Consider the following 24097-nt stretch of genomic DNA (forward strand, 5'->3'; position numbering starts at 1 on the left):
AGGGAAGGTGGTAAGACCACCAAGAGCTCCTGAGAGCATAGATCCTCAGCCCAGCTCCTAGAGGGGCTGGTGCTCTCATTCCCTGCCTCTGGTTTAGCATTCCCAGGGAGGAAACAATTGGCCTGTCCAGATCCCATGTCTCCTGGCTGGGATGTGGCCCAAGAGTTGGGCCTTCTGTAAGCATGGCTACTCCCACCCTCTCCCTTTCTCCACCCTCTAAGCAGAGGCTGAGATAGACCAGTTCCTGGAGATTGGCCCTAGATGCCTGCTCTTCTGGAAGGCCTAAGGGTGAGGGGAAAGAAGAGGCTTAGGTTGTCTTGGGGCTGCATGGACAGGAACTACAAAGTCCTTCATCTTATCAAGAGGCTGAGACAGAAAATGGGGCTGCCCAGGGCCAGATGTCAGGGGTTGGGATGTGAATGACCAGGAAGTCTGGCTCCTACTTCCAAAATCTTGGCCAATAAAGGTCACATGAACACCTCAGCCCAGGATGTGGTGCAGGGCAGGGCTCAGAGGGGAGGTACTCCAGTGAGTCACAGTTCTGACCTTATCTTAGAGATTTGGTTTTTCTACTCTTTACTGTCCTTTGTCCTAGTAATTTAAGTAGGAGGGTACATATTTCTCCACATCCATGCCTGAGCTCTACGTTGTCGGCCTTTTAAACCTTTCTAATGTACACATGGAAAGTGGGCTCCTTATTTTTTATTTTATTTTTATTTTTAATTTTTCTAACTAAGCACCAAGCCCAGCATGAAGCTTAACATGGGGCTTGAACTCCTGACCCTGAGATCAAGAGTTCGACGTTTACCAGCTGAGCCACCTAGGCACCCCAAGCTCCTTATTTTAATTTGTATTTACCTAATTTCTAATAAGTGTTATGAGTGTAATTGAACATCTTTTTTTAATGTTTACCTTTACATTTCTTATACGAAAAACTGGCTGTTTATATCCATTGCTCATTTTTCTTTTGCCCTTTTAAAGCATATTGACCTGTAAGAACCTTGTATTAAGTTGAACCATTATGCAGTTACCATTTAATATACCTTACTGTCAAATTTACTAGTTAAATCAAAATGGGTTTACAATCTGCAGTTACATATTGTTCATTTGAATAGATAACGATTCAGTTTGGCAGTGTGGCTGGGTATAAGCTCAACATACAAAAATTAGTGAATTTCTTATGCACCAACAGTAACCGAATAGGAAAAAGAGATACCATTCTCAGTACTGAGAGCATATCAGACAGTTTAAAAAATTGCTTAGCAAATGTCCCGGGGCTCAGAGGCCCCTGGTTTAGAATCAGCTGGCAGTGCTTATGAAGGCAAGACCATTCCTGGGTCCCACCTAGGTCTACTGTACACATTTATAAGTGGAACTTGGGCATCCGGAGCATTTTGGGGAGGGAGAAGAGAATAATTTTAGACTTAAAATGTCAAAGGGGATTAAGAAGTACAAAGTATCAAAAGTAGTGCCAAGATTCTTATATACCTTTTATTAACGTCGTACGTGAACATGGTACCATGATTGAAACCAGGTGCTTACATTGGTGATGCTCTTACCTATACTAAGACTTGCATTTTACCAGTGTCTCCATTGCAGTCCCTCTTCTGCTTCAGGATCCAAGCCAGGATCTCACTGGCATTTTTTTTTAAGATTTATTTATTAATTTGAGAGAGCATGGGGGTGAGGAAGGCAGGGGAGAGGGAGAGAAGCAGACTCCCTGCTAAGCACAAGTTCCAACATCACTGGCTCGATCTCATGAGCCTGAGATCACCACCTGAGCCAAATCAAGAGTCACTTAAATGATTGAGCCACCCAGGTGTCCCTCACATGGCATTTTGTTGTCTCCTTAGTCCCCTGCAATTGGCTACAGTCCCTTGGTCTTCTCTTGTCTTGTATGACCTTCAGACTGAAAGAGTGTTCACTGCTTAGTTATTTGGTAGAATGCCCTCAATTTTGGTTTGTCTGATGTTTTTAAATAACGAGATTGATGTTTTTACATTTTTGGCAAGAATGTCACAGAAATGACATTGTGCCCAGACTAGTGCATCATATTGGACTTACCATGCTGATTTGTTTCATTGCTGGTGGTGGTAACCTTGATGAGTTAGGGGTGTCTGCTAGGTTTCTCTACTGCAACGTTGATATTTTTTCCCTTTGTAGTTAATAAATATCTTGGGGGAGATAATTGGAGACTATGCTGATGTCTTAATTATCCTCAAACTTAATTGTCCTCAACTTCTGCCAGATAGTGTAGCATCCATGATCCAAGTTGATCATTTCTGCACCAGTTTTTACTGTAGCATTTGCTAAATGGTGATTTTCTATTTCCCTCTTTTCAATTACATTGAGTAATTGGAATGCTATTGTAAGAAGGAGCTTTTTCTTCTTTACCACTGATTTACACATTCACTTATTTATTACATCAGTATGGATTTGTGGATATTTAATTTATTTTCGGCATTAAAATTCAACATCGTGGTTCCTCTGTTCTTGCCCAGTTTGTTCTAACTGTGCCTAGAGGGGGCTCCTTGGATTGGGTTCTCTGGTGCTTTGACGTACCTCTGTCCTTACTCTGAGCCTGTCCTCATTTTTGGCACTCCCAAGATGCCGAAGACAAGATGAGAATCTTGCATTTTCCCTACTGCAGCCCTGGTAATAATCCCTTCTCTAAAAAGTTTCTAGGACATGGAGACCTTTACTTTCGTACACACACACACACACACACACACACTTACTTTATGTATGTAAGGGATCCATTGTGTACCAGGCTTGGTGCCTCGTCCCTGACTTAAGTGACTGTGAGGAAGTTAAGTGCCGGGCCCAAGGTCACACAGGCGACAGGTCATCATGATCAAGGCTTGGGTGTGTTGATGGCACAGCCTTTCCGCAGAAGCCTGCCTTGTGTTGGGTTCTCTGTGTCGACACCCTTGCATGATATTGCACACATGCAGGTGACAAGACAAACTCCACATGCTGGACACAGGGCATGCACTGTTATGCTTCCTTCACCTGCCATTATTGCAGCACTTGTTGGCGTCCTGCACTCCCGTCTCTGGGGTAATGATGGCCTCCATTATGTTTTATGTGGCATTAATTACCCAAAGCAGTAACTGTTGGAAAGTAAACAACCTTTAAATCTTGGCCAGCCTGGGCAATTGCCTTCTGTTCTTGGGAACACTGTGATCTGGGCAGGAGGCCCTGTGCTGGGTTCTGCTCCCTGGGCAGAGCGGCTCTGCAGGAGCACCTGGTAGGCATGGCCTGGGGGAGGCAAGCAGGGCTGGGCCTGCTCCGGGCAGCACCCTGGTCACAAGAGCCGTGCTCCCCACCCTCTCTCCCCCAGACAGTCAAGAAGAGACTCAGGTAGCCCTGGTCGAGTCATCCCAGGACCAGTCCCAGTTTGGTTGCCTCTTGACTTTGTGACCTTGAGTGGCCTTGGGTGGCTGGGTCACTGGTGTACGGAGCTGTTGTGAAGGCCGGAGGAGTCCATCTGTGCAGCACTGAGTACAGTGGTGAGTGCACGGATGGGGGTGAGTACCTGAGAGCATAAAATACTCATTTTAAGTGCTAATTGTGACTGGTACTTGTTGAGTACTTACTACCTGCCAGGCTGGAAGTACATTACCTCATTTAATCTCACAACCATTCTGCAAAAGAATATTTTGCAGATGTAGAGGGGGAGATGCAGAGAGGTTCAGGACTTGCAAGGACACGAGAGGGTCTGAGCTCAACTTCAGTGCCTCTGACCTGACCCTAGCCTCCTTCCCTTCTCTTGTCCTGTCTCCACAGGCTGCGGAGTCTTTGCCATTAACTTGCAGTGTCACCTGGGGCACATCAGTACCTCTCAGGGCCTTGGTATCCTCACCTCTAAAATGTGCACAGTCTTATCATACTGTGGGTTCTTGGGGTGTCTCCCAGAGAGACGCTGGGTTGAAGGGACCTTCCTATGTCTGCCCTCTTCTGCATGTGTTTGGTGTTGTGTTTATTGGATGAAGATTGTTTTCCCCCAGATGCCCACCTGTCTGGTTGGGTTTTGGTACTGGCCTGACACTAGAAGAAAAAATACCAATCGTTGTCACTGTGGACATCTGTTACATCCCCTACTCCTTATTTTGTGTTTTTTCTCAAATTCATGTGTAATGTATTCCTAGTCTTAACAAAGTTAATACTAAAGATGTATATAATTTAAGAGGGGAAGGTCCTTCTCTAGTATTATATTAGGATCTAATTTTAGATGCATTATATTAGGTTCACAAATATAAGGGGATGTGTAGAACATTTTAAAATAAAAGTACAAAATCATCTGTGTACATATTATTCAGCAACTTCTTTATGGGGTATTTGTATCATAGACTGTGTGTATCTTCAATATTGATGGGTAATTGTCAAAATATCTAGTAGGTTGTGATGTAACATCTCCCACATCCAGCCCCATATTTTGCCCTTTGGGGATGCTAGCAATCAGTTAAGTTTTTGCCAGACTGATAGCTGAAACTGGCATTGCGTTATTGCCACTTGGCATTTCTTTGACCATTAGGGAGGCTGAGCATTTCATCATGTCCTTCTTGCTTTGGTGACTAGTTCTAGCTCTGTTATTTGCTTTAGGGAATTTAATATCAAATTCTGCTATCATTAATTACAAGCCTGTCACATGCCAGTACTGTACAAGGGGGTGGTATGTGTGTGTACACAAACCTCTGGTTCAGTAGCAGGCCTGTCCCTCAGAGCTTCCAGTCCAGTTGAGGTGCTCTGACTTAGGCATCATGCAAGAAAGCCAAGGGCAAAGCTGCAAAGCATCAAAAGAAGTTGAGAGGGAGGAAGAGGTCAGGGGAAAGGGTGAACGTTATATAAAAATTCAGATTTCAATGTCTATAAATAAAGTTTTATTGGAACAAAGCCACACCCATTCATTCACATGTTTATGGCTGCTTCCTTGTTACAGTGACAGAGTCAGGTAGTTATGACAGGTATTTTATGGCCCACAAGGCGGAACATAGTCACTGTCTGACCATTTAGGGAGAGAGTTGGCTGATGTCTGGGTTAGAAGGTATTAGATATTAGGGCTTGTGAGGGAAGAGGGAGAAAACCAAGGTCTGCTGAGTACTTGTCTGGACTGGGTGCAAGGTAAAGTGCCAAACCTATCCTCCTTGGAAAAGAAGTATTTCTTCTATATGCCATATGATCCTTGCCCTCCTTCCTCCCTTTCTGCTACCAAGAGGTGAGGTGGAAGTGAGGAAGGGCAGAGGGGTGGAGCCTGGGCACAGTCTTAAGGTTGGCGTAGAGAGAAGAGTCTACACCTTTGGGAATGGCATCAGGGCCTGTTGGCAGGGTCCAAACCATTCTTTGGGATGTGGCCCAGCTGCCAACTGAGTCCCAGCTCAGCTGAGGGGTCCCCACTATACCCTGAGGACTAAAGGCTGGAGTGCCAAGATGGGAGGGTCGGGGTAACCAGGGTTCTGCTGGTCAAGGTGGGAAGGTGGATGTGGAGCTTGTGACCGCCCCTCCTCTGGCTCATGCCTCTCCTGGCGGCTCAGCAGCTCCCGGCTGGGTTGGCCTAGTGGCCACCTGCTGAGGGCTAGTTTACATCATCAGATGCTGACCCTTGGGCTCCTTCCCTTCAGAACGCCTTTAACAGCTCCAACACAGAGGATGTGGCCAGGGATGTTGGAGGGAATTGCCCCGAAGGCTTTGGGGGAGGCTGTAGAATGACCACCACTGGCCTGTAGGCACCAGTGTGGTCCACTGTGTGCCAGTGTCCTCACCACTGGGAGTTTTGAGATCCAGCCGAACATCTGTGGACCACTCTCTGCTGGTGTGCCTTCGATCCTCCAACAGCCCCTCTGCCTCAAGCACCAGGATTGTCCACATTTTGGAGATGTGGAAACTGATGCTCACAAATGGAGTGATTTACCAGTGAGTGGTGGGTGCAGCTATCAGCCCAGACTCTAAACCTGAGTGCTAATCAGCTTCCCATGGTAGTTTTGGGAATATGCAGGAGAGCACTGGTAGGTACGTATCTCTATAATTTTTCAGTTACTGTTTATAAGCAATTATGATTTTCTGTATGCAGGTATGGTATACACTTTTTTTTTTAAGGTTTTATTTATTTATTTGAGAGAGAGAGAGGGAGCATGAGCAGTGGGGAGAGGCAGAGGGAGAGGGAGACTCCACACTGAGCAGGGAGCCCAACGTAGGGCTTGATCCCTGGATTTCGGGATTGTGGCCTGAGCTGGAGGCAGATGCTTAACCAGGTGCCCCTGCTATACACTTTTAAAAACTAAGTTTAAAAAGTGAGTTGATTAAATAAAAAGGCTCCTCACTTACAGGCAGTTTATTTGAGTGCCAAAATTGTGGGGTGGTGTGTAAATGAGTGTGGTGAAGGCTATCCCTGCTAGTGTCTTGGAACGCCCTGCGCCCAGTATGTCACTGGCACAAAGTGGGTGGCATGGGGGTACATGGTGACTGTTGAATAATGGAGTCCAAGGGATCCTCCCTCTGAGGTGGGAGTGGGGAGTCAGAACACACAGCTGTAGTGCAGTGCAAATGACAGCTGGCTCCAAGTGTTCTTCCTCCACTCAGTCATGTTTTGTGTGTGTGTGTGTGTGTGTGTGTGTGTGTGTAAGAGAGAGAGAGATAAATGTTTTAATTTCAGATTGATTGAATACTACAGAGAATAAGAGAACAAATACTCATGTGCCCAACACAGTGTCAGCCTTGCCAAATTTGCTTCTGATTTTACCTCTCTCTACAGCTATTGCCTTTCCTCCCTCCTCAGAAGCAAAACCACTTGTGTTGGTGTTGGCATTTGTTTGAATCTCCACTCAGATTCTTAATTTTTTTTTTTTACTTCCTTGTATAGTTAACCCTAGAAACTAACACCATCATTTTCTTTGTCTTTAAACTTTATATATGTTTCTTATGTGTCACCATTAACCTTTTCTTAAAAATTTATTTATTTTTAAGTGATCTCTATATCCAGTATGGGGCTTGAGCTTACAACCCTGAGATCAAGAGTAGCATGCTCCAGACTGAACCAGCCAAGCGTCCTTACCATGTACCTTTTTTGCTTAATATTATGAAGATTTCTCTATGTTGGTGTGTGTCTCTAGAGTGCTCATTTTAAGTTCTGTGTGCAGTTAGAATGACACTCATTCTAAGTCAAATGAAAGAATTAATGTATCTCTTTTGCTAGTGCTGGATATATAGGTTGTTGACAATTTTTCCCCTTAATGAATGATGCCACAGTGAGCAATTTTTGTCTGTTTCCTAACATACATCAAGTGCTTCTTTAGGATATGCCCCTAGAATAGGATTTGCCTGACTGAAGGGTTTGTACATCCTTAATGAAACCTTTTTTTTTTTTTTTTTTGCCAGACTTCTCCAAAATGGTTATATCAATATAATCTATCAGCAGTGCCCCAGAGTACCCATTCTCTATATGGTAATCAACACTTGATATTATCAGACTATAATTTTTGCCCCTCTGATGGATGTAAGATGGTATCTTACCCTTACTTTGCATTATCCTGCATACTTGTAGAGATCAGCATATTTTCACGTGCGGATCATTTTCTCTTTCCATAGGGTGATCATTATGGCCCAGTTTTCCAGGTCAGTCCCCACTTATACAGACTGTGTAATTATTAATAGCACACTTGGCATTTTCTTTTTTTAAGATTTTATTTATTTATTTGAGGGAGAGAGCGTACGAGTTGGGGGAGGAACAGAGGGAGAGAGGGACAAGCAGGCTCTGTGTTGAGCATGAGCCTGATGCAGGACTTGATCTCACGACTCTGGGATCATGACCTTAGCTGAAACCAAGAGTTGTATGCTCAATCGACTGAGGCATTCAGGCACCCCACCCCTGCCATTTTCAAAAATGTCTCAATATAAATTTTAACATCATTTTCCTGTATAACGTAAGGAACCTAGTTTTTCCTTTGTGTATTTGTGTCTACGTAAAAAAATCCTTTTCTACCCCACAGTCATGAAAGAGTCTCCTATTTTCTTTAGAAATACTAAGGTTTTGCTTTTATTTTATGGTTTTCTTTCCCCTAGAATTATTATGTATGGTGTGAGGTAGGGAAGTATTTTTTCCATCTTTGATAACCAGTTATCACACACTCTCTGAAAGTCTGTGTTTTCTCTCATTGTCATAGATCAAGTTTCCAAGTATCTAAAAGTCTTTTTCTGGGTACTTTATTCTTTTCTTTTAGTCTATTTGTTTGCATGCTGAAAATGACATGGTTTTAGGTGCTATAACCTTTGTCTTCGGAGTATTCTAAATGGAGTAGGATTATGTGTTTCAGGGAGACAAGTTTATCATGGGAAAACAAGTATCAGGCCTTATGCCACAGTGTGGTTACGTGTTCATCAGATTTCGAAGGTGCATCTTGGTTCTGGGAACTGAGGTTAGAGGGGATTAGGGATTTGAGCCTTGAGGGAAGGAGAGGGCTTAAATATGTGGGAGAGGGTCATAAAATAAGATAAATATAGACATTCAGGAGGAAATATAATAGAGGGACTCCTTAAATGTTAGAACCACAAGGGACTTTTGAAGCTATTGGAGACTGTATGGAGTAGTTCGGCTAAGTGATCAGTCTTTGGAGCCTCACAGACCCAGGTTTGATCTTCACCAAGATTCTTAACCTCTCTGGATCATAATTTTAATTTCTTCATCTATAAAATGGGGGTAATAATGAGTTTTCCTCATAGGACTCCTGAGAGGACTAAATCAGATAGTGTACATAACGGGCTTGGCAATGTCCTGGCATATAGCTGTACAGAAATTAAATGATAGTTACTTAGTACCCTATTTGCTTGATTCTAGGGCCAGCTTCTTCTTTTGCCACATTTTACAATTCTGAAATTAGAACAGGCTTTACTGTTATTTCCTGTAGTACTTGTTTTTCTTCCCAGATCACTGTTTAGAATTTGGGAAGCAGAATATTTTTATAGGATTTTTTTTTAAGATTGTATTTATTTATTTGAGAGAGAGAGTGAGAGAGCGTGTGTGCATGAGTGGGGGTGGGGTAGAGGGAGAAGGAGAAGCAGATTACCTGCTGAGCAGGGTTCCTGATGTGGGGCTTGATCCCAGGACCCTGGGATCATGACCTGAGCCAAAGGCAGACAGTTAGCCAACTAAGCCACCCAGACACCCTGGGAGATAGCATATTTTACAGATCAGGAAATGGAGCTAACATGCCACATCCAGGATTGCCCATCAAGTTGATTTGGTCTTCCTAGGAATCATCTGTATTACTAATCCTAGAGAGAAGAAAGAAAGAGAAAAACCCATCTTAACTTGGGTTGGGGATGGTTTATATGCCATGAGACACTGTAGGTAAATTTTAGTCAGTGTGCAAGGTGGAATCTGATGCCTTCCAGAAGAGGGAAGTTGAGTATCATTTAGAACTACAGATGTCCTCTGTCCAGCAAATAGCACCCACCAGGTGGGATGTGGTAGGTTCTGGAAACAGATTTAGGTTCTGCTCCTCGCTCTGCCACTTCTTAGTTGTGCATGCTTGCCCAAGTCAGGTAACCTCTCCGACCCTACCTCCTCTTCTCAGCGGGGCTCAGGGTCCTCAGCTGCCCCTGTCACAAACTGTTGACTTGCGCTGAGCTTCAGGTGAGTTAATACCCGAGCAGGACTTTGCCATTAGGTAAGCACCCAGTGAATGGAAGCTGCTAGTTCTTGTTTCCCAGAGGTATGCCTCCCCCTCCTACCACCTTGCCCCAGTTTTGCTTGGGATTGCTCGTTCATTCATCTCCTCCCCTATAGAAATCCTGCACACTCTTCAAAGTCCATCTTAAATGTTATCTCCTGATTCAGACCTTTTTTCACCCTCCCCCCCCTTCCCCATTCTCTGTGAGTGTTGCCCAACTTTGGATCTTTGTTGCCTCTTCTGGAGGTGTTTCAAATTCTGCCTTATATAAGAGCTTCTCCTGTGTGGTATGGTATGCCCCAGGCTGCCTACCTTTGAGGGCAAGAGTGTGTCTTAGTTTTGCAAACCCTATAATTGTAGCAGAGAACAGCAGTATAAAGCGTAGGAAGTCACATTTAATCACTTGCTGAGTACCTACTTGTGCGTTACACAGTGCAGTGGTGAGCAAAGGAGACACACGTTGTGCCTTCACAGAGCCCTCTTTCCGTGGCTCCCACCCACGTCCCAAAATGATGCTGATGAAACAGAGAGGTGCCCCGTGCCCTGGGTCGGTTCCACTTTTGTGACCTTGCTCCTCAGTGTGTGTTACCATGAACCATGGCATTCTGATGGCACTGCATTGTGTGTGAGATTGGGCTTGGGGAGGACGGCCTGGCCCCGGGTGTTGGCATCGAGGCAGGCATGTGAGGGAGGGGCTCCAGAATGGGTGTGCATGGGAGGAAGGGACAGGGACTGGAGATGGGAGAGGTGGTGGGGAAGCGCATGAGTCAGGTCTCTGCAGCAGGTGGAGGAGGCCGTAGCCCCGGGCCTAGGGACCCGCTAGCGTGGATTCCAATCTCTGTGTTCAGCCTGGGATGGGGCAGGCGGGGCCTCCGGTGTGCATGAGCTGGGGCTGCCCTGCAGAGCCCAGGGTCGGTATTAATTGAGCCCTGGGGCGCCTGTAAACCTGTGGTGATGACCACTTGGGCCTCAGGCCTCATGCCAGAGCTGGCTACGTTTTTTTCTTTGGAGAAGGTGGAGGACACTGGAAAAACCAGTTAGGGTGTGTGAGGTTCCATTTTATGTTGCTGTTAATGGAGTGTTGGCTCAGGAGCCCGGAAATGTATGTAAAAATCTGGCTTTTTCAGAAAGCTAGATGTGTTGGTTAGGTCAGCAAGACCCTTCTATGAGTTGCATCTCCTGAACTGGCAAGTGGGCAGGACAAGAGTTTGGGGTTTGTGCCTCCTCCCTCTGATGGGAAGGGCCCCCAGCACATCGTCCTGAGGGGGATGGGGGCTTGGTGCATCGCTATGTCTGCTGGTCCTGTCCCAAGGGCTGGTTGAAGCTGAGAAGGGCGCTTGCCGAGTGGGTGTTTCTCTGCGTGGTCAGCCTCATCTCCAGGCCTGGAGGGAGCCATGGGGACGAGCTCTGTGACACACAGCCCTATGTCCATTCTGCTCATCTCCAAGTCCCTAGGATTCATGTGGCATTTCATAGTAGTTGTTGGTAGATATTTGGAATGAGTGATTTAATTGCATGTTCTTTGGTTCTATTATTCATTGCAAGGAGTAGTATATTAGCTTCTGTGGTTGCTTTAACAAATTACTACAAACATGTTGGCTTAACATGAAACACCACAAGTTTATTTTCCCATAGTTCCTGAGGCTAGAAGTTGGAAATCTGGTAGGGCCGTGGTCCTTTTTGGAGTTTGAGGAGAGAATCCATTCTCTGTATCTTCCAGCTTCTGGGTGCTCCAGGTGTCCCTTGGCTTGTGTTCCTCCAATCTCTGCTGGTCACGTTACCTCCTCTTCTCTTTGTCTTCTCTGTGTGTCTCTTACAAGGACACTTGCCATTAGATTTAGGGACCTCCAGATAATCCAGGAATATCTCTTTATCTCAGTATCCTTAATTTAATTGCATCTGCAAAGACTGTTTTTCCAAATACAAGGTAACATTCATAGGTTCTGGAGATGAGGATCTGGATATATCTTCTCTGGGAGGGAGCAGCATTCCACCTGACACAGGGGGTCTTAGTATTTTTTTTAATGGCTGTTTTAGCTATTTTAAAACTGCTTGCCACTGGGTTTGTGCTGTTCCTAATTTGTTGTTTGCATTTAAGTTTCATTCATATATATGCATGTGTCTATACATATACATATAAATACACGTGTGTGTATATATGTGTATATATGTGTGTGTGTGTAGACACACACACACATATATACATATATATATAGAGAGAGAGAGAGAGAGGGAGATTTTAGTATAGGTAGATTTCCCTTTTGCCCAATTTTAGTTTCCGAAAATCCTTCTCTATTGAGTGTCTGGTATGATTCATGTTCACATAAAACCTTAAGATAGTTGACTTTAGTCCAGTGATAACTTGTTTTGCTGTTTGCTATGAGTTGAGTAAAACCTCAAAACCAAGGGAGATCTATGTGAGACTTTTAGTTGAATTGCATTGAACCATGGTCAGGCTCCTGGTTCATTCGTTTGTCCCTCCCTCCCTCCCTCCCTCCCTCCTTCCCTTCCTTCCTTCCTTCCTTCCTTTCTTTTTTTTTTTTTTTTTAAGATTTTATTTGTTTATTCATGAGAGAGACAGAAAGAGAGGCAGAGACATAGAGGGAGAAGCAGGCTCTCTGCGAGAAGCCCAATGCAGGACTTGATTCCGGACCTCAGGATCACAACCCATTCCAATCAACCACTGAGCTACCCAGGCATCCCTAGGCTCCTGGTTTCAATGATGTATCATACTTACCTCAGATGCCACCACTGGCGACACTGGGGGACAAGTATTCAGGACCCCTTTGTACTATTTTTGTTACTTCTTGTGAGTCTATCCTTACCTAAAAATTAAAAAAAAATTTCCAGCAGGCAATCAGATTTACCAATACCACCACTAAATCATTTTCTCTTAATTTGTAAAACATCCTTTATTAAGTTGTGAAATGTGTACGGGCGTTTTAGAGCTGTGGTTAACACTTAATTTGGGAAAAACTGACATCGTTCAGTAAGTGGTCTTCCTGTCTAGGAACATGGCGTATCCTATTTATTCAGACTGTATTTTATTTCCTCATAAAGCGTTTAGTTTCATCCAGGTTGTTCATGGTTGTAATTCATAGATTCAGGTTCTCCCTGTTACTAAGGATGAGTCTTTTCTCCATGCGTATTCTTTGACTAGCTTGTGCTGGTTATATATCACCAAATAGAATCCCCACACCCCTTAAATACATGAAATTCTTTTAAGTTGGGAAAATGCTTTTCATTCTGCAATTAGAGACAATGTTTAACAGGCTTTTACTCGTTCCTTTAACCTGCTCTTGGGAAGGGTATGGTCAGTTATTTACTGTAACATGGATCTGAGTGGGTGGCTGTGTTCTCCATCCAAGTGACCCGGGGAGGGGGGGTGCAGGGGCAGCCTTTCTAAAGAAACATGAAGTTCTGTTCTTAACATTAACTCCATTTTGTTGAATTCTCTTTCTTTGAAAACTGTAGAGGTGCTGTGTTTTGGGGGACACATGGTGTGCTACCTAGGGTGTCTTAGGCACAACCAGGCTTGGGGGACAAATGGGGGTGTGCAGTCCAGAGAGCCATCTGAGTTGGCCATGGACTGACTGCTCTGTCCCCTGGGGCCGTGAGGCTTGGGTGGTCACTCAGGAGGTCAAGAAGGCCTCCCTCTGGGTGAACTCCACGTTTGAAACCCATCAGAAATGGAAAATGTACTGTTAACCCCCTCCTAGGCCAATCTTATGAAATCCGACTGCTGGAGAATCGGAAGTTGGGAGACTTTCAAGATCTGAACACAAAATATGTCAAGGCAAGGCTGTGGGGCCGCCCTCCCTCCCCAGGAGGTCTTGGGGGTCTGAGGGGTCTGGGCTTGCTGGTGGTGGGGGTCAGGAGTGCCTCGGAGGTTTGGGGAGAGCCCTGGAGTGGGAGGGGTTCCTGGTCCCTGGAGCGTGTTGTCCAGGCAGTTGAGGGCAAGCTGGCAGTGCTAACAGCTGGAGGGGCGTGGGCTAATGGAGTGGGCTCTGGGCTGGATGAACTCAGGTTTGAGCCTGGCTTTGCCACTTACTGAATCTTCCTGAGCTTTCAGTTGGCTCATTGGCACAAAAAGATATATAGGTTAGCTGTGTATGTAAAGCACTTAGTAATTCTGGAAAAGGGGGATAGTCCTCATTCTTACTGTCCTATGATTGGGGTTCTTAGGGGGGAGAAGCATGCAGAGCTTGAGAGCTGGGAAGGAAGGCTCTGGCAGGAGAGGTCTTAGTCTTGAAAGGTGGGAGATTTGCCCCGGTGGGAAGTTCTCTTGGGTCCTTGTCAGCCCCACACTTAGCTGTCTCCTACTGGCTTCTCCTCCCTAGAGCATCATCCGGGTGGTTTTCCACGACCGCCGACTGCAGTACACAGAGCACCAGCAGCTGGAGGGATGGCGGTGGAGCCGGCCCGGGGACCGAATCCTGGACATTGGTGAGTCTGCTGGGCCACGCGGGGCCCAAGGCACTCCAAGTTCATTGGGAACCCCAAGAACATTGGGGTTCTTCTTGGATGCTGTCGGATGCATGCCTCGCTAGGACACTTTAGTGTACCCTTGCCTCAGGTAAAACGCTGTGCGAGCTGGCACCAAGCCTGCCCTCGGGGATTTCTAACTCAGAGCTCTGCCATCAGGGATTGCAGGGAAAGCATTGCAGAAGGCCCTGCCCTAAAGGATTCTGATCTGTGACGAAGGGAAGCATGGGCATCACAGCGATGGGCAACAGAAATTGAGCTTTGAGGTCTTAGGCGCTGATCCATAGTCTTTTACCTGTAACTCTGGGAGCCAGGTGTGTCTTGGAATTTAGAAGTTTTAGAATGGCAACAGGGTGTGTCGATCCCTAGCTCCAGGTAATGCCTCTGGCAGGCCATCCAGTACACTAATATTTCTGCAGCAGGGTAAAATGTCTGTTCACCCAAAATGGGACAAAGAACTCCCAATAGCTTTGTGGCAGTTCACGTTGGGCTTTCTGCCAAATGAGTTATGCAAAACTTAGTTTTCAGAACTTTCGGCATTTCAAATTGTGGTTAAGGAATTTGGACCTGTAATGAGAGTCCTTCCCTAAGCCTCTGGGAGTGGCTGACAATTGCACTTTTGTGTATGTGTATGTGTGTGCAGATATTCCACTGTCTGTTGGTATCTTGGACCCCAGGGCCAGCCCGACACAGCTGAATGCAGTCGAATTTTTGTGGGACCCTTCAAAGAGAGCCTCTGCATTCATTCAGGTAAGTGGGAGGGAGGGTGTTCTTGGGGGAAGCCAGAGTTTTGGGGCCTGCATGCATGTTGTTCCTCAAAACAGTCCACCTGCAGGGCCCCAACGGGCTCCTGTTCTATGTTACGGGGATGTACGTTGAAGGGGAGGAGGCTACAGGAGTGTGGCTCAGTCGTGGAGCTAGTTGGTCCCCAGAGCTAGGAAAGGACGTGGCATGTTGTAGAATACTGTGTGGGTTTTGCTTAACAATATGTAAGCTTGTTACAAAATAAGTATGCCCTCGCGTATATAATAGGTAATAAATTTTTTTTCCATGATAGTTTCTATGATTAAATTAATTGTTTCATGATCAAGCACCTGGCATGGGTCCAGGAGCCTGGCGGGGCCGCCGTGCTTCTGGGCTGACACGCACTCTCTCGTTCTCTCTCTATGTCCCTTTCTGAACCTCTTAGTTTTTTCACTTGTCTTACAAATCAGATAATGAACATAAAGTCATTACTGCAGTGCCTGGTCCATAGTAATTGCTCAGTAAAAGTTAGTGATCTTTTTTTTAACATGATTATAATATTCTTACTGTACTTTAAAGTTATTATAATACTTTGTATTGTATTGTATTAGCACAATAATATATATTATTGGAGTATTTATAGTATTCTGATAATAAATATGTTACCCAGTGCCTTTTTCTGTAACACGTACTTACTTAGAAACATAGAAATGGCTCCAACTTTCTGCTCCTGCTCCTGGCCTGGCCCGAGTAACTCGGACACGAGGGCCATTGGGCACCAGGCGGGGATCCCTGCTGTGCAGTCTGTGGGATCTGCCAGGGGAGAGGAGGGAGTGAGGGTCCGTGGGCCTGAGCGATGGCGAGGACGTAGCTGGTCAGGCAGGGCCTCTGAGGTCGAGGGACAAAGGGGAGAGGCCGTGCCCTTTATAACAGGGGAGGGTGGAGGGGACAGAGAGGCCATCACCCTGGTGGAGTGTGCGTGGGGAGTGGGGAGGCCGAGGCAGCTGTGGACCTGATGGTGCAGGATGGAAACCTCCATTTGGTGAGGGGCCCTTGGGGAGTCCAGGGCCTGTCCCCACTCCTCTCCTTGGCTCTGGCCCACATTTCCCCTTCCAGGTGCACTGCATCAGCACGGAGTTCACCCCCAGGAAGCACGGGGGTGAGAAGGGAGTGCCTTTCCGAGTGCAGATCGATACATTTAAGCAGAACGAGAATGGGGAGTACACAGAACACTTGCACTCGGCCAGCTGCCAGATCAAGGTGTTTAAGGTAGGACATCCTTGCCACGTTCCACCTGTGGCCGCCGAACCCACGGGTCCCTGCCTGTGCTGGACGGTGACAGCAGTGCATAGACCTTTGGGATTCCCGCTGGAGGCCCGGCAGGGAGCTCGGCATCCTGTTGGCCTGGGGCTTCTACCTGGACCCCTGAGGGGGTCAAACCACATGCACTTACTACCTTTCAGGCCCCGGGGTCAGAAGTCTGATGGTCTCACTGGACTAAAGTCAAGCGTTGAGGAGGAGGGCTGCATTCTTTTCTGGAGGATCCCTCTCCTTCCCTTTGCTGCCTTCTAGAGGCCTCTGCATTCCCCAGGCCACATCCACTTGTCCTAGGAGCTAGCAAGAGTGGCTGGGCTCTTCTCTGGTCACATTGCTCCAGCCTCCTCTCCTCCCTCCCTTGTCCACTTTTATGGACCCTGTGATTGTGCTGGACCCCCTGGGATGACTCAGGATAATCTTCCTGTTTCCACATCACACAGCTAGCAATCCTAATTCCACCTGCAGCTTTACTTCCTTTGCCTTGTGAAGTGACAGCCTCGGGTTCTGGGGATTAGGATGTGGCCGTGTTTGAGGAGCCCCTGTGCAGCGGGCACCGTGGCCTGTGGTCTTAGGTGCTGCCTGCTACAGGGTCTCGTGGGTCTGATTTCCCGTGGACAGACCCACAGCTGTGTGGCCGGATGTCTTTGCCTGGTCCTGGTCGCACCTCTGTCCTCATCATATACAGACCACATCTGTGGTCCTCGGGTCCAGTGGCACCCTGTGGATATCTGGGGCTCAGATGCAGACTGGCAGCAGGAGGGAGGGATAGTGTCTGTATGACGCCCCCCCCGCCCCGCCCCGCAGAGTGCCTCGGCTTTCCCAGGTGAGGAAGGGGAGGGGCTCCAGGAGGAGGATCATGTGCTTGACGCCTGGGAGGTGAGAGAGATGCCGACCTGTCCGGAGATCCTGCCTGGACTCCTGGGGCCTGGGGAGAGTGCAAATCTTGGGACCTGTCTCTAAGTCCTGGTTCTTTCTCTGATAGCTGCTTCTGCTCACTTTGGACTAATCGGAACCCCTGTGCTCTGTACTTGTAGCCAAAGGGAGCTGACCGGAAACAGAAGACCGACCGGGAAAAGATGGAGAAAAGAACTGCCCAAGAAAAAGAGAAGTACCAGCCATCCTACGAGACCACCATTCTCACAGAGGTGAGCCGGCCTGGTGCTGGGGTGCGCCTCCTGGGGCCTTCTTCACGGAGCAGGATGACTGCGTGCTCTTGGTTTAGGTTCTTGGGAAATTGCCCACCTTGGGTGAATGCTGCTTTGGAAAGTGCCTATAAAATTGTGGCAGATTCCTGGGTCCGGAGCTGTGTTCACATGATAAGGCCAGGGGGCCAGGAAGGTGTTTCAGAAATCTCTTCCGGTTCTGTGCTGCCATTTGTACTTTCCAGAATCAGGTGATTTTTTTTTTTTAAATAAAGGTCCAAAATTCAAAAGGTAGAAGAGAGTATATATACACTAGAAAATGCCTCTCCCCAAACTGTCCTAGCCTCAAGCTGTCTCTTCCCAGGGCAGCTGGCATCTCTTGGGTCCCCATGTATCTGGCCTAGCTTTCTCTGCCGATGAAGCCAATTCATACATGTTTGCCCCACGCCCACTTTTTTTTATACCAACAGTGTACATAGACATACTGTTCTGTAACTTGATTGCTTTATTTAATAGCCTGTCTTGGAGTCTGTTCTCCATCTGTTCATAAAAAGCTTTCTAGTTCTTTACCCAGAGGCGTGGTCTTCGTTGTATAGATAGATGGCCTGCTGGTGGACATTGGTGCTCTCGGGGCTCTTGCCGTTTCACACATGGTGCAGGGAATGACCCTGTGCATGTGAAGTTCTGCATATGGTAGAAAGCTCTGCAGGCTTCATTCTCAGAGCAGGCTTACAGGTCGGGGGTGTTGACTACTTGCCGCTTTGTTGTTTGAATAGAGACTGGAACGCGTCTCCTCCTAACCTGGACACTGACAGCACCTGCTCTAAACCTCCTTGTGTCCAGCGTACTTCTGAGACCCTCACTGTCACAGGCTCTTCTTCCCCCTGTCACTGGTCACTGCTGGTGCCACATCTTACTGGGGTCTGTTGTGTTTTTTTTTTTTTTCTTTTTTACAATTTTATTTATTTATGAGAGACACAGAGAGGCAGAGACCTCGGCAGAGGGAGAAGCAGGCTCCATGCAGGGAGCCCAACGTGGGACTCAGTCCCAGGACCCCGGGATCACGACTTGAGCCAAAGGCAGACACAACCACTGAGCCACCCAGGCGCTCTTCTGTTGTTATTTTTAAAGCAGCTGTTCCCCAGTGTGTTCTGCAATCAGCCCAGCTAGTGGGTGTTCATTGAATAATTTGACTTGCTCAGAAGGCCCTCCACAGATGCAGGAGGCCCAGCCTCAGCTGTGGTAGAGTTAAGGCTGTGTTAAAGGTGAGGCCCAGGGCACAGAGCATCTAAGAGAATAGTGGCTGGTCCTGGCTGGTGTGTGTGTGTGTGTGTGTGTGTGTGTGTGTGTGTGAGAGAGAGAGAGAGAGAGAGAGAGAGAGAGAGAGAAGCCATATGCAGAAAGGTATTTGCAACAAGATACAGTATGGAAGATAATTTTGCGGCGGCATAGATATGTTACCAGTGTTTTATCTGACACAGGATAATAGTGACCAGAGAGCCCTGGTGCAGGAAGAGCCTGTCTAACTCTCAGCAGCAAAGCAGTACGAGGACCTGCAGTTATGAATCAGAGCTCAGACCAGTTAGTTTTCCCCAGGCCCCAGTCCCCTTGCGTGCAGGCCCTCCAGGGTGCCCTCCACGCTCCCACTGCCCTCTGCCTACGGACACCTTTCCCTTCCAGGCCAAGCCTCAGCCTCTCTGCTCCTGCCTCTCTTCTGTCTTCCCCCTGGTGGAGGAGAGGTCCGGGGGTGCTTTAGACAGCGTCTGTCTACGCCCTTGTCAGAGCGTGGTACAGTTGGTCAATACCCCCGCCTGGCCCATGACCTTGTAAGGTGACTGTCAGCTCTTCCTCCTCAGCTCCCGGATTTACCACCAAGAAATTCCAGCCCACATGCACAACCGAGTTAAATATTTACCAACCTGTGGTTCGGTGGGTGATAGTAAATCTTCAGGAATGCTTCAAATTGGCCCTCTCCAAAGAGGTGTCATCACAGGGAAGGGGAGAAATGAATACTTTGTCCCCTGGCTTCCCCAACAGGCAAAACCTGTACATCTTTGCTTTCTTTGGGCGATTCTCTCCTATGTTCATCCTTGGCTTCTGCTCAAGAAGTTCCTTGAGGTCAAGGATCACATCCTCCGTGTTTTTTGTGTATCCCTTAGCTCCTAGCAGGACGGCTGAGGTATAGTAAACACGCATCGACTGATGCCTAAGAGGGCTGGCTGCTCCTGGAATGTTTCAAGTAGTGCAGGTTTTAGTACTGAACATTTTTGTTTTAGATTTATATTTATTTATTCATTTTAGGGGGAGAGAGAGAGAGAGCAGAGGAACAAGCAGAGGGAGAGGGATAAGCAGACTCCCCGCTGAGCGTGGAGCCTGATGCAAGGCTCTATCTCACGATCCTGAGATCACGACCTGAGCCAAAACCACAAGTTGGACGCTTAAGTCACTGAGCCACACGGGCACCCCACTACTGAACCTCACGGATGATTTTTGTTTGGAAGTTATCTGTGTCCAGTGCTCCCTCCTTTGCTTTTACACCACTTGTCTACACCTGGTAAAACCTGCCTCTGGGCAGTTGGCCTGTTTTGTTAGTTCTCTTTTCTTAGGGACCCAGATGACCGACGATGTTTCTTTCCCTAGGAAGCCCACAGAGACACATGCCTGCTTTTGCTTGCTCTGGGAATGACTGAATTTTAGGTCTTCTCTGCTGCGCTCAGTTTCTTGGGCATGGCCCTAGTACCCATGCTTCGCTGGCTCACGTGGGCCCTGGGAGGATGTGGGCTAAGTGTTGAGGGGTCAGGGGCTTCCCGTGCTGGCCTTGATGGATGCTGGCATGGGAGGGATAGGAGCTGGGTCTGCAGCTCTGTGGCCTGAGTTGTTCCTGACCACCATGGCTCTCGAGTCACTACTGTCCTGTGCTCTTTCCACAGTGCTCCCCGTGGCCTGACATGGCCTACCAGGTGAACAGCGCCCCATCTCCAAGCTACAACGGCTCTCCAAATAGCTTTGGCCTTGGTGAAGGGTATGTCTGTCTTCTTTCCCTTGAGAGCCCCTGGAGTGATGATGGGTGTAGTCTCCTTTCTTGGTCTTTGTGTCTTCCTCTGTTTGGTGCACTGGCATCGGTTTGGGCTTTGGAGTGGCACTTGAAATATTTGCACAGCTTTCTGTGCTTGGATGTGCTTCTGTAAACATCATCTGCTGGGGCAGCAGCCCAGAACCCACCTTCCCACCCCGGCTACCCGCAGAAGCAGGTTGGCCTGCGGGTTGCCCTTCAGGGCAGAATGGCCTCCTAGGCAGATGGGGCCTAAGGAGGCAGCTGTTTAGGGGGCTCCAGTGGCTGTGAGGGGCCATCCTGGCTCTTTCTGTGGTCCCTGTGCGCATTCTCTGGGTAGCATAGGACAGCTCAGGATGCTCCCTGCCCTAGGGTTCAGGGCTTGTAACAAGGAGCAGCCTCACACATGGTCACCCAGCTCTGCAGATGCATGATGGGCCACACTGACTCAAAGGTGACAGTAGTGTGGGGACTGGCAGGCATCGGTCCAACCTGTCCTAAGCTTTGTGGCACAGGAAGGGCTCACGGCACCACTGTGGTGGCCATGTACGTCCTGATCCTGTTCTGGCGGGCAGCAGGGAGACACCAGGCAGACCCAGCAGGTAGGCGTGGAACCTGTGGGCTCCTCACAGCCCGTGCGTGGCATACAGAGAAGCCACTGATGAGAGTGAGTGTCCATGAACTTGGTTTCACAAGGTGAGGAGGGGCCTCCTTGAGAAGTGGGGTGGCATAGCCAAGGTGTCACATTCAGATTGAGTGTTAAGTCCCACCTTTCTGGGGGTGAGTTCCTTAACCTCCCTCAGCCCCACTTTCTCCACTACCAAAGGAGTGAGGATTCCATGCAGGGTCGGGGGTAGGGGTGGGTGTGCAAGGTGCCTGGCGCCTTACAGGCGCTGGGCGAGGTGCATCTTGTTACCGATGACGGTGTGAGGGTCAGCCCGGTGAGGGCCTTGCTTTTATTGTCACTGTGGTAAGGTACTCGCAGAGTAAAACTTACCTCGTTATCATGTTAAACGCAGAGACACCTATGTCCATTCATGTCGTACCTGCCCCACTGTCTGTCGGGGAGGGTCATTTAAAAATGTATTTTTTCTTTTAATTGGAGAATCCAGGTGTTCAGGTCTGTGCCTTCCCCACGAGTGAGCCCTGGAGGGAGGTCAGTGGGCCTCCAACTGTTAGAATGTTCTCATGGATGGATGTCACACCGAGGCTTCTTGTTCCCTCCTCAAGGAGCCCACAGCCTTCTCCCATCTCCGCAGAGAGGTGTTGGCTGCTGCTGCCTGGGCCCCACGTGGCCGTGTGGAGCTCCTGGGGCGGCCTGCCCTCCCCTGGGGCCGAGGCTGTGGGGAAGCTCTGCCTGGGAAGGAATCAGGTGCAAACAAATGCTGAGCTCAGAGTGGAGTGCTGATCATTGGTCATGCTGTGTTGCCACTGAGTCATGTCTGTCCTGAAGGGTTGGTCAGAGATTTAGAGGGATTGTGCAGACGGTCCCGCCTACATTTCTCTGACCTGAGCAATTCTTGAGGCCCTGCTGTGTTTCCAAGTGCCATGCCTGAGGGGCGGGGGGAGCACCGGGCTGGGTGAGGGGCCCGTCCCCACGTCCCTGAAGGTGTCCCCGCGTCTGATGGCCTGTTCTTTTCCTTTGCAGGAACAGCTCTCCGACCCACCCGGTGGAGACCCTGCCCCTGAGCAACGATGTAAGTGTCTGCAGCCGGGCTGTCTGGCTGCACATCCCCAGGCAGACCCGGCGCGGTCGTTTCAGGACCCTTCCTCTCTCTCTGCCTGCAGCACCTGCTCCCATCAGCCTCCATCCAGGACGCCCAGCAGTGGCTCCACCGAAACAGGTTCTCACAGTTCTGTCGGCTGTTCGCCAGTTTCTCAGGTGAGCATCTTTGTGTTGTTTTTCAAACCCACAGGGATCTTAAAAACACGTAACAAAGCCACTCGCTTTTCAGGATTTGCCGCAGTGCCTGCAGTTCCGTGGTTTTGCCCTGGGGACCCGGTGTAGTATGGGTCACTCACCTTTGCTGACCCTGTGCCAAGTGCTAAGATATGAAGTGCTGCTGCTGGGAGTTTCCAGTCGAGGATGGCTTTCAGGAGGCCATCTGGGTCCTGTGGGGGGTACCCTCAACTGCCCAGGAAGGAGCCCTTTAGCCAGGGGGCCGGGGCATACTCCGCCTTCCTGGCACTTCTACCACAGTGCTGCCCATTGGTCACATTGTCTCTGGAGCCACGACCTTTGAGAAGGTGGTGAAGCCACAGGGGAGAAGGAGAAGCTGGTTCTTCCTTCTCTGAAAGGTTCTTCAAGCCCTTACTGGTGGGGCTGTCACACAGAGACCCGGAACCAGGGCTGTGTGGTAGAAGGGTATACTGAGCGATGAACTTTGCGACCAAGTCAAGTTAATCCAGGATGACAGGGAGTGACATTTTGACCAGAACTAGGGCATCTGTGACAGTGGGAAGAATACCGTACATGGTCTTCTTTCAGCTCAGCTTTTGTAAGAACTTGTGTTGGTGGTGGCCAGTAGGAGGAGGGTCGGACAGGGACCCTGTCCTCCGGCAGTTTGCAGCTTTGAGTCCACACAGATGTGTGAACCACACATTTCCATGCAGTATGACCCTTGGGTGGCGGGCGGGCTCAGAGGAGGGGCCTGGCTTGGGTCAGGGAGGAGCTGGGAGGGAGGCTGCCCTTTTAGGGGGGTTGCTCAGTGTGCGCCTTCCTGAGAAGGTGGCCTTAAGCAGAGGCTGGGCTGAGGGGAGGAAGTGAGCCAAGTAGGGATGGGGGAACTGTGAGATGTCCGAGCAGGGTTATGTGCAAAGGCCACAAGGTGGGGCCTGCCTGGTGTGGCCACAGAGCAGAGCACCCAGGTGAGCGAGGCCAGGTGGACTGGAAAAGGAGGTGAAGTCACAGAGGTCCTGGGGGCCTGAGAGAACAGTGGAGGGATTTTGGCTTTTGCTTGTTACTTAGGGGGAGCCCCTGTGCTTACAAAATTATGCCTGAAAGTGTATCTTTTTTAAATTTAAATTTAGAGAGTAAGGAGGAGAGGCAGAGGGAGAAGCAGACTCCCTGTGGAGCAGGGAGCCTGACATGGGGTTCGATATCAGGACCCTGGGATCGTGACCTGAGCTGAAGGCAGCTGCTTAACCGACTGAGCCACCCAGGCATCCCACTGAAACTGTGTCTTAACTATGGCGGGAAAAAGGGGTTGGATATTTTCACTCCTGGCCATGTGGCTGCTGGTGAGTTTCAGCAGAAGGCTCATCTCATACTTATCCCTTGGAGAGTCCATATGGGCACAAGGTTCTGGGGGATTCCTTAGGCTTTGTGGAAAGGACTGCATCCACGGACAAGGATGTTCATAGGCCTTTGTTCATAATCACTCTGGGAGCAACTCTAGTGCCCATTGGCGGAGTAGACACGTGACTGTGGTATATTCATGCAATGAATAATGTCTAATAACGGGCACGAATGATCTCTGACCACAGCCAGCATGAGTGAGCCCTGAAACAACTTGGAGGGAGGGAGCCAAACATAGGAAAGCGTATCCTATTCCATTCCACTTATGTAAATGTCAAAGAAGCAAGCAATATGGAGACATGTGAGGAGTCAGGACAGTGGTTCCCCAGAGGGGAGGGGGAGTGGCCGGCATGAGGGGCCTGTGTGTGGCGGGGGGGGTTGCTCTGCCCCTTGT

The 24097-nt window shown here is 48.5% G+C and overlaps 1 protein-coding gene across 2 annotated transcripts in view; it reads left to right on the forward strand.

The window, feature by feature from the left end:
• Window positions 1-24097, forward strand: part of TFCP2L1 (transcription factor CP2 like 1) — a 60167-nt gene that overhangs the window by 18138 nt on the left and 17932 nt on the right. For both annotated transcript variants that reach the window (XM_077861353.1, XM_077861354.1), the window contains 8 exons: window positions 13385-13461; window positions 14006-14111; window positions 14794-14900; window positions 16011-16163; window positions 17246-17356; window positions 20284-20375; window positions 22054-22102; window positions 22194-22287. In XM_077861353.1, coding sequence (XP_077717479.1) covers window positions 13385-13461; window positions 14006-14111; window positions 14794-14900; window positions 16011-16163; window positions 17246-17356; window positions 20284-20375; window positions 22054-22102; window positions 22194-22287 — 789 coding nt within the window. The remainder of the gene's footprint in view (window positions 1-13384; window positions 13462-14005; window positions 14112-14793; window positions 14901-16010; window positions 16164-17245; window positions 17357-20283; window positions 20376-22053; window positions 22103-22193; window positions 22288-24097) is intronic.

The sequence above is a fragment of the Canis aureus genome, chromosome 20 (genome assembly GCF_053574225.1).
Source record: "Canis aureus isolate CA01 chromosome 20, VMU_Caureus_v.1.0, whole genome shotgun sequence".
In the NCBI taxonomy this organism is placed as follows: Eukaryota; Metazoa; Chordata; class Mammalia; order Carnivora; family Canidae; genus Canis; species Canis aureus.